The following is an 11,334-nucleotide window of genomic DNA, read 5'->3' on the forward strand; positions in this document are numbered from 1 at the left end:
GTTCGAATCCTCTTCAAGGAAACTTTTTTACGCTTCTTGTGATCTGCTCGATTCCACCTTCCCACCTTTTATACACATATATATATATATATATATATATATATATATATATATATATATATATATATATATATATATAGAAAGATATAGAAATATATATGGGGTCGCGGTAGTCCAGGGGGTAGAGCGTTGGACTGCTGACTGGAGGGTCCCGGGTTCAATTCCCGGGCAAGGCACTCTGGGCACCTGCAGTTCCACCCAGGCTATGTGATTTTCGAGTGCCAGGTCTTCCTGGGAAACCATAACCGGCACAGGGAAGGAACTGGCCCCCCTACCCTGATGTGTGAATTTCACACGCCGTCGGGCTTAGTACTGGGTGAACTCTGCCATCACCTACCAAACCGACCTTCGGGTTGATTACTGTGTTTATGGGCTATATATATATATATATATATATATATATATATATATATATATATATATATATATATGTGTGTGTGTTTGTGTATGTGTGGCAGATATGTGGTGTGTGTGTGTGTGTGTGTATATATATATATATATATATATATATATATATATATATATATATATATATATCTTCGAAATGGAACGCTCTTCGGCGACGCACAAGTATATAAAAACACAGATGTAGATTTTTAGAATATAGAGACACAAAGAACGGACACTCACAATATGTTATTTGACGTTTCGAAGGTCGTCTTCAGAATCTCACTTGAAGAAGGCCTCTGAGAGGGCCGAAAGCTCGAACAATTTACCGTGTGAGTGTCCTTTTAAATGTTGCTATACTATTCTATTTGTGTTATATTGTGTCAGCCCATTATATATATATATATATATATATATATATATATATATATAATGGGGAACGTCAAATAACATATTGTGAGTGTCCGTTCTTTGTGTCTCTATATTCTAAAAATCTACATCTGTGTATATATATATATAGATATATATATATATATATATATATATATATATAATGTGTGTGTATGTGTGTGTGTGGCAGAGTTCACCCAGTACTAAGCCCGGCGGCGTGTGACACACACACACACATACTATAGGAGCAGTAACTCAGACGACCCGCATGCTTACCACCCTCCTAGCGCAGCGGCATAAGACATACACATCCCTAAAAGTACTCCGCGTATGACACTCTGAGACTATCTTTTGTCTGGGACAACTGCAGCGTGGATTCGATAAGAGTGTCTAACTTGACCAGGAATATGATAACAAACCAGGCCTTGGGATAGAGCGAATGCAATCAGTTCCAATCTTTAGCTTAGTTTTGGTTCGAACTTCCGTGCACGTCTTCCTCATCTACTTAGCACTTATAGGAAATGCAAAACATTGGCACTGTAGAAAACACGATTACAATGTTTAATGATGAAAAACGGTGTTTTACAATGGCAGTTTTACCTGACATTGACGATAGATATCGAAATTGGTCGATGAAAATTAATTTTTAGTGGAAAAACTACAAACGTGCTCTCATTGTTTTGAAACAACTACATCGTACCGGAACTGAAACCGTATCGAAAGTATTATAAACGGAGGGATTAAAAATCATTAAGAAAATTGTATCCCATAAAACTTTACGCGTTGCCTGTATAATAATTCCACGAGCCCCTCAATAGCAGTCGGCACGTGTGAATGATGTTACAGCGAATGGAATATTCGAGGGCAACGCATGAGAGATCTCTAAGCCATCCTAGAAGCTTCAAAAAACATACAATCATAAATCTTAAATCTGAAATGCTTCAGATGTCTATAAAAATTTCATCACAACCAAAAATGTTGATGTTTCAAATCATTAGCAGGATCAATCATTAGCAAATCCACAACGTTAACATAAATGTGGCTTCAATAGTTCATCAGAATATCTTAGCCTTGAAAAAAGAGAAAAGAGTAAGTTCGATCTTGTTAAGGCGTGAACACGTAGCAGTGACTTTCGGTCATGAATATCTATTTTTACGCGAGTCATGAACGATTCCTGGTTCATCAAATTAATTATTCCAATAATGGGCAAATGCACGTAGCCAAAAAAAATCATCCACTGTTTGAAAACATTGCAGAAAAGAACTCGAAATTTTTATCACGATGGAAATTGAATAGACACACGCCATGAATCCAATACCAGAACATCCGAGCACGTAGGAGTTGGCTTGGCAGCTCTTAAGGGCCACCAGGCTACCGCCCAGCCAAAGAAAGACAGCTGTGCGCTCTGAAGGAAGCACTTATTAGGACCAAGACTGATGAAAGACATTGGGCGACTTCAGTGTTTATTTCCTTCCTCTTAATCGACATGTATTAGATTGATGTATGGCTTTCTAACTTAACAAAAATGGCCCCAAAACCTATGCTGGAGTAAACAAGACTTTCGACGAGATAACAATAATGGATAGCACGGCAGTCAACTGCGAAGTGGATCACCACTGTTGTCATACTATTTAAGTGCTCAGGGAAATTCACTCGTTTACCTGATCGAAAACGGTATCTCCCACCGTGGTGTCCATTATCGGAGTCCGAAAAACGTCTGCTCCCCCACTGCGAGGATATGAGGTAATGGCGGGGCAGGTAGAGTCCCTCAAGCAGCGAGTGGGTGCTGTTGTGCCCTCCGTTCCTGCTCGATCTCGGCGTGCCGAGGACCCAGTCGACTCCCATCCCTCCACCCCAACCCCATGAATCGCAATTGCCCTCCTCCATCGAGACGAAAATGCCTCCTCACCAGAAGGAATCGACGCCCTCCCCCAGGCTTACCCACACTTCACCTTCCTCCTCTTGACTCTCAAGACCAAAGGTTCATTATCACCCCCACATCGACTATTGACGGAAGCTTCAACTGGTCTAAACACCGACAGCCTTCCACCGAAAACAATGAACGTGATGACAGCGGGGGGGGATACGAGGTGATTCGAGTCGAGGGACACCAACACGGAGAACTCTCACCAACTCTGCCCTGACACACCACGGCGAGCGCGCAACTGTAAAAATGGAGACGGCCTCGCGAGAGAGTGCCTCCCGTCACACACTTCGGAATAGTACTGGGCCTGCTTGCGTCGTTGACGACCGACCGTTCTTTCTCCCCTCCACCCTCTCAACTCTCTCCCGTGGTTGGAAAACGAACGAACCGACGGCGTGCCGAGTTGAAGCCTCCGTCCGCTTCCACTCCGTTGACGACGGAGAACGGGAGGGCAGGAAGCGGAGAGAGAGCGATGGCGAACGGTTGAGGGGAAGGGGGACGGCGGGGGGGGTGGAGGGGAAGGGAGATTGCGGAGGGAGGAGGGGAAGTTGAAATGCGGGGTGGATGGGGAAGGAGGGGAGGTTAGCGACGGTGTGGGAACGACTGCTAGAGAGTGGGGAAAGAGGAAAGGCGGGAGTGAAGAGGGAAGGGAGATATGAAAGGCAGCCGAGGCGTCGGCGGCTATCCACCCATACACCGGGGCCCGGTTCGACCTGCCTTCAGTAATGCCGGCCGGCCGGCCGTTGTGGTCCCTCCTCGCTCATCTGGTCCAACAATGGTAAAGGTATCCCGGCGTAAAGTGTTCGTCGATGCCGGGAGAAGCGAACGAGTGCAAGAGAGAGAGAGAGGGTTGGTGGCGGGGAGGAGGGCAGGTGGGTGAAGACGAGACAGATCATGGGAAAATTTTAAAAGGACCGCCCGAGACTTCCCCTTCTCTTTTTCGGGGAAGCTTCGCGCCGAGTGGATGGATGTTTGCAATCCGTGGCAGGATGCGGGAGGGGGAGGGAGGAAGGGAGAGAGAGAAAGGGGAACAGCCTTCGGCGTAGGATCCTTCCAGGGATGGAATCGCAGGACATTTGATCGTTCATGTCCTCATATCGCCAAAGGCGCCACGCATTTTGCATTCATTTCCTCGCATACTTCTTCCTTCCCATTTCCATCCCTGTTCACGAAGTAGAAGGATTCGGAACTGCCTTGGGTGCATGACGTCAGGGGGATGAGGACGCTGCGGCAGCTGGATGTGAAAAAAGAGTCTTCATCCAAGTCTCGGGAAAATTCAGCCGTTATCTGTAAAGTCCTCAGAATATGCACTCATTGGCGAGGGCCAGATCTTAAAAACCGATGCGAGAAACCGTATCCATTTCATATATGAACATCCGCATCTACACAATAACCGGTAAGCTACCGCAATTGTGTGTGACGTGGACGTTAGGGCAGTAGGCAAACTTGCACAAATTTGAGTTCATACACGCAAATATATTTTGCATCATATACTCGAAACAAGTGAACATCCATGCCTGTATACTACGTGTAATAATTGGTGAATTTAACCAAATCATTAAAATTTGAGCATTTAAATTAAAATATTAGGGTAGTCGGCTTCAATATTTTTACGTTTTTTTCGTCTGAGGGAAGGAGGAGTACTTGTATTTGTTCACCTTATTTTATACCGGTGATCGAACGTAAACATATCATTTTAAGCCATAATTATTCCTTTGTAGCCGCTGGCAAACTTGTTCTTGTTCCTAACCAGTTGTTTAACCAATAATTAATAACCAAATATCTTAGTTTGTATACCAATTTCTCGGCTTTTTTTCTAGGTACCATTTCAAAGGCTTCCTTGAAATTAAACCAACCTAAACCAGGCTCCATTTGTATTCGACTGTTTAAAGTAGATTTTGGGTGGACTCGCACTTTACAGTGGGGAAAAAGTTCACTTCCTTGCATCTCCTATAAAAACAAAACCTGATATTCCAAAAGACAATAGGCCTCTCTTCAATTTCGCTCTTATACTTTCCTCCATTTATTCACGAATGCTTTTTCCATTTCTTTCTCGGTAGCCTTATATTCTCCCTTCTATCACAGTCTTCAATGTTTTAGAGTCAATCAAAATACTCTGGATCAACTTATTCCGCCTCAATGAGATTTCTCCCAACAATTTCCTCTCCTCCCTCACTATGTCTAGCACCTCTTCACTCGTTTTCTATGGCATCCGTTACACGTCTTCCATCCTTCTCCACACCCACATTCCAAAATCTCCAATTGACGCCTATCGTCTTGATTCAACGACTTCCTTCTGAGCCGTACAAAGCCAGGCTCCATTTCAAAGTTTGACGGGCCTCCTTTTAACATCCTTGCTCAACTTCCGTCATTTATACCCTCATCGCGAAAGTTTCTTTGCTTCTTCTGCTTATATCACTACATCTTCTACCATTTTCTTTCGAAACACTCCCGGAATAGGTAAATTGTACCGGTAGCCTATGAACTCCTGTTTTAATATTTCACTTTCCTATTTCTCGAATGCTGCATAACCTTTGTATTGCTGACATTTATTCTCGTCCTATACCTATCACACTGACAATCGTAATTATTTTTATTGGCCTTAGGATCTTCTTCCTTGAGATTATTTCTAAATCTTGATCATCCGAAAACTTGACTGATTTTGTTAATTGTCCGCCGTCTTTCACTCCTATTTCTAGTTCTTCCTAATCCTCTGCCAACACATCCTCATCATATGAAAGAGGTTATTTCGAAAGGTAAGTTCTACAGAGCTAGAATAAAAAAAGAATGACAGCGGATAATGATAGTCTTATCCCTCTTCCATAAACTGCGAATCCCTACTCTCCTTCCTCCACTCGCCCCACAGCATTCTGAGACACACACAGCTTGCTAATTGGGTCTCCTATCCCTCCAATCTACTTCTAATTTCTGCATTATATTTTATAAGCCTACTCACCTCATCTCTCGAACAAACGTATACAAATCTACGAAACAAACAAATGTATCCTGATTTTATTCTATTTTCCTTCTCAATAGTGACCTCATCACTGCAACGGAATCACGCATGCCTCTGCATTTCTGAACCCAAACTGATCGTCTTCTAAGTAATTATTTACCTTACTCTACATCCTACACGCCCCAGCGTATTTTTGTAATCATATCGTCCGCAACGTTGTCCAATTGTCCTATTTCGTATATACTGTTTTCATAGCTTTTTTCTGGCTTTTGGTATCCCTTTTATGGTAAACCCCCCTATTTCTTCTATCGTATTTATCTGCATTCCTCACTCATCATTTTATCTGTTGCCTGCCGATTCCTCAAAATCGCACCGGTTAATGATTCTACATTCCATTTCGTCAAAAATGTTTCTTGTTTTATCATTTTGAATCACAAGTTTGACTTTATTATTGCTATATTATGTTCTGAATTTGCATCCGCTCGTGCGAAAGCGTGAGATTTAATGACACTGTTCCTAAATATGTACCTATGTATTACATTGTCTAACTAATATCTTTCTGAATCCTCGCGCATTTTCTAAGTATACATACTATTTCTTATTTACCATAAAAAGGAAAGTCTTTTGAAGCATTTAAACAACATTTTCGTCGTGATTTAAATCTATATACTCGAGAACTCTCTTGCTTTCTCCCCGCGTTCGCTCCTTGTTATATCCTGCAGGTATTCTACAGCTCTATCCCTGTAAACCGTAGTCCACTTCCGCCCTCCTTCGTCTACTGTGGCTACCCAATCCCCCAGCACTATCAGATGTATCCCTTCAGGAAAACCCAAGATTATGCCCCGTAACTGATCTTATTATCTATTGACTTCTTCCACCGTACGATTGCTTGGTGGCATGTGCGATACCTGAAAAATTACCTATATGCCTACAGAATGACAGAGATACTCGTACACCTGAAAAATGATCAAGTTAGTCGGTTCAGCTTTTACTTTTACTAATAATACGATATCAGTTGCTTACCCTTTGCTACCTGCGCTTCTTCCTACCTTTTTATTCGATATTATTGCCACCCCTTGCTAGCTCTCTTCACCAGCACTGTGTATTATTCTACAACTATCTCCTGAATAATCCCCGCTATCCTTCCATCTCACCTCGCACAGCCCTAGAATAACTACATCTCCTTTTTCTCTCTCTCGCTTTACATTTCTAATTTTCCTATACCCAACATCGTCCTAGCATCTAAGTTCCTATTTTAACTGATATTGTTTCTTCTCTTCTGTGTTTTTGAGCCCCTACTATCGGTTAGGCTTAGCAATGATTTCGTGAGATGACGACCGCAGAAGTCATGCCTCTCACACTGTCGGACACGACACTTAGAGGACTGAATCCCGTAGATGCCAGTTTATAACTCAGATACATGTTCATCGTAGTAGCATGGGATGTTAGATTGAATAGATTTACAGATGCTTTCCTCAATAGTGTTTTAACGCGACACAATCACACTAGTGGTAACCCAAATGGGGCCTGACACCTTAGCAGCCGCCTCACTGAGGAACAGACGCTGTGTGGACTACCTTTCGTCTGAATCCTTCCCTTCAACCTATCAGGCATGAGTGTCCCTACCAGGAAAAATTATCATTTATCTCGTCAGCAGAGATCAGGGTCATCAGGAAGCACAAGCCCCTCCACAAGCTTAAGGTTGTAGTCCATTGGGGGGGGGGGGATATTAATGATAATATATTTCAGGATATCGACGTTTTGGCGATTCTTAAATATGCTATCGGATTTCATTCTCCCCTGATACTAGGTGTCTGAAAAATAAGTAGAATAAGTCTGGGGAAAAATTCACTGCAGATCAAAGTACAAATTGCTAAAATTCTTGATTAGAGCACCCTCATGTAATGACACACCAATGCCAGTGACCTCCGCCACTTGTGATATGCTTCCTGTAAGGCATCAACAGGACCCTCGTTCAGGTACCTCGTCATGGCCTCTTTGACATAATCCAATGGTCCAAAATGGTAATCAAGGGGTTATACTTTGGTCGGACTCAAAGATCCACGTCTTATCGCCAATAACCACCTATTCTAAAAAAATCGGGTCACTTTCACCGGGGTCCAAGGTGTCCAAGGCAAAATTGTCACGCAAGCAGACTTCCGGAAGCACCTTGGGGATCATTTTGGCACACCTTTTTCATGGCTGAATCTTCCGTAAGAATGCAATGCACTGTGGTTTTCTGAAAATTGCACTCTTATGCTAATGTCCTAACACTTGGGGGTCAATCAGAATTGAGCATTTGTCTCACCTATTACACATTTTCATCACAGGGTGTTTTTGATGGATTTCAGGGGCATTCCTCATCGTTGACCTCCTCGTTATCCTCCCGGGACATCTTATGCCAACGGATAACCATCACTTGGGACGAAGGATCTCAGGTTTTCCCGGCGTATGGTATTCAAGAAGTTCTCTCGGGTTTCCCACCGGGTCAGGTTGCAGTACACCGACGTTTCGAAGGCTGACTCTGCCATCGTCTTCAGGGTGAAGTGACTTCACCCTGAAGACGATGGCAGAGTCAGCCTTCGAAACGTCGGTGTACTGCAACCTGACCCGGTGGGAAACCCGAGAGAACTTCTTGAATCACTTGGGACATTTCTCCATCCCCATAAGCATCCTTAACCATGGTCACGGTCTTCGAACCCAATTTTCCAAGCTTAATGGAGAATTTCATCGCATATCATTACTCCATGGAATGTGTCATCGTGAATTCGTGACGTGACCTTCGAAAAGGGGTCCAGTCTAGCAGCAATTCGCACCATGTAAATGCCCATAATTAAATGACGTGGGTTGCGTTGCTCTCCCAAGATCTCCCATTACCTTTCCCGCCTCAAATCCATCCAACCATCTGCATTGTGGCAAAAAATCATTCTGCTTATTTTTGGAACAGTCCCTGTAAATATGTTTTGTCTATCAAGTATGAGAATGAAAATACCATAGTCAGTCAATTCTGAACTGCTTAAATCTATGTTTCACTACTTTACTTGTCCATTGTAAATCTCATTGATTCAATAACTATTTACCATTTTAAATTATTATTTGAATAATGCCATTGCATCTAATATTTTTGAAACGTCATTCATTTTATTTGGAAATTCATATGCTGTCATTGGCTCATAAATACAGAGGAGACAAGCAACAAGAAGACGCCTTTCATGGGGAGCACATATCAGGACAATATGCGGATCAGCTTTAAAGAAACTTGGCTTCATAAAACAGGTGGTGGGGAAATGTAATGAAAAAGTTAAAGAGAGGTGTTATTTTGCTCTAGTTAGACTTCATTTGGAGTACGCCGCAAGTATTTGGGATCCGTGGGAGAAAATTTGGCAAAAAGAATTAAATAAAATCCAAAGAAAATCCGATAGATTTGTTAAAAATTGTTATGATAAGAACACAAGTGTGACAGGTCTCTTAGGGGACTTAGGCTGGGAACCACTTGAAGTGCGGAGAGAACAAGCGAGGCTTAGACTTTTAGAAAGGTTCAGAACAAACGAGTTTAACTATGACACTGAAGGAATTATAATGGCCCCACACTACTTAGGTAGATCAGACCACAAAGATAAACTAAGGGAGATAGATTCCAGGACAGATAGATACAAATACTCATTCTTTCCCCGAACAATCAGAAATCATAATAGTAAGAAACCGAAGTAACTTTAGAAATATTGAAAACATTGAATTTACAAGTCGGAGCAAAGTTAAACACTGCAAAGCTGTTAGGTATACTTTCAGGTGCATGTGTATGTTAGTTGGTAGTTTGAGTGTTTGCATGTGTGTGGGGTGTAAGTGTTCTTGCATGAATGCCATGTATTTTTTTGTGGATGGTATAAATTTGTGGCTTTAGCATGCGGTTTTTTTTAATTCTTTCGTAATTACCGGTGGTGCCCTAACACCCCCCGCCACACGCCCTTGCGGCGGCTTGCGGGGTATTAAGTAGATGTAGATGTAGAAGACGAACATGCAGCAAGTCATGAAACACGAGTCCTTCTTCTAATTTTTGATGCAGTATAAGAGCAACAGTTCTGTAGAAATCAGAAGCGAATCAAACCAACCAAGAGAAAAGTTGTCCAGCCAATTTTCAAGCGTTTAGTGTCTTTGTTCATACTTCTGTGTGCATTACAACAAGAATTCATCTCAAAACCATTAAGACGGTAAGTATAATAAGGACTTGATCGAAGGGGGACACTTTCGGAGGTGGCAAGGTCTCTCGTCCGAATCAAGGTGGATGAAAAAGTGCTGTTATCACTTGCCTTAAATAATCACTGTAAGTAAACAACTGGTGCGGTATGATTACGAAAATTGCCAAGAAAAGGAATGCCCTTGGAAATTAACGCGCCGTTCATTCAGAGAAATAGAATATATTCATAAGAAAGGTTTATTTACATGTTTACCGCCTGGATAGATGTCACTGGTGGCCAGCTAGCACATTTAGTGCAAGAGAAGCTCGTTTCCATTTATCGACAGATATCCAAAAGTCGACCCACATGAAATAGCAAGAACTCTCTCCTAAGACGTGAACCGAACCGACGGCGATAGGGTTGGTTGGCTGAATCACGACCATACTAACACTAAAAAAACAATTTCCCACCCCCTCGGTTCTATTGCATTCTTTCAATCCCCGATTACCAGAAACGTCACAGAAATGATACAGATAAAAATAAAATTCATTAATAATCCCAAATGTTGACCACGGGTGGAGAGTGAGTAAGGAAGTGAGAGGAAGTAGTGAGTGATTTCACCGTAGGCCACCGTATCTGCAATAACCCGAACTCCTTGGACACATTCCTACAAAACTTCCATAACGCTCTCTTCCACAGCGGTTACTCAGTGTCCCTTCTCAATTAGAAAATACTTCGGCACTTTCATCCGCCCAAACCTACCCAAGAAACCAACTCGCACACCCTCTCTATTCGCAAAACATACTTCCCAGGAAATTTAGTTCCTCAGGCATTACATAAATGTCCATCTGTTACTTTTAAACCCCTCGTCAATGATCAGCCACCAAGAAATCCACGAAACTTTATCAAAATTCTCTGCCATTCACAAATCCCCAATGCACCCTGCAATAGACCAATTGTGAAACATGTTCATTCATCTCCGTCCCTTGCCTACCCTCTCAACGTGCCATCTCTCTCCCATCCATTGGTACGCCCTCACGCATATTCCGCAATATAATCGCTGAACTTAATGGCATACTATGTCCCTCCGTCTACGTCGGACAGTGCATCACACCCCTCAACATCCGTATCAATAATCACCACGCCTCGTGCAAACCTTCTTCCGCATTAGCCTCTCTAACTAATGCCTAAATGCCTCCCTCCACAACATTTCACACAACGATCTACTGCTCTAATGCGTCTATTATTTTCTCGCTTCCCCTTTCAGACAAACCGCTAAAACAGAAAACCCCCGAGTCGGCAAGCATCTGGCTCCCGGGAGCCTGCTCGGGTGCAGGTCTAAACAATGCCCAAACTTGCCCCAGGCTCACGCGGATGGATAAACATATGAATGGCCATTTTTCAATTCTCTAAAGATAACATGTTCGGAATTATTCCTAACT

The 11,334-nt window shown here is 42.6% G+C and overlaps 1 protein-coding gene across 1 annotated transcript in view; it reads right to left on the reverse strand.

Annotated features, from left to right (window-relative positions):
* LOC139685671 (microtubule-associated serine/threonine-protein kinase 3-like) overlaps positions 1–3,017 on the reverse strand; it is a 363,801-nt gene extending 360,784 nt beyond the window's left edge. Inside the window, exon 1 of the mRNA XM_071582641.1 lies at positions 2,499–3,017. Within this exon, the coding sequence (XP_071438742.1) occupies positions 2,499–2,724 (226 nt within the window). The 5' untranslated portion in view covers positions 2,725–3,017. The remainder of the gene's footprint in view (positions 1–2,498) is intronic.
* Positions 3,018–11,334: the final 8,317 nt, after the last annotated feature.

The sequence above is a fragment of the Hetaerina americana genome, unplaced genomic scaffold (assembly GCF_022747635.1).
Source record: "Hetaerina americana unplaced genomic scaffold, ioHetAmer1.1.p SCAF_12, whole genome shotgun sequence".
Taxonomy (NCBI): domain Eukaryota; kingdom Metazoa; phylum Arthropoda; class Insecta; order Odonata; family Calopterygidae; genus Hetaerina; species Hetaerina americana.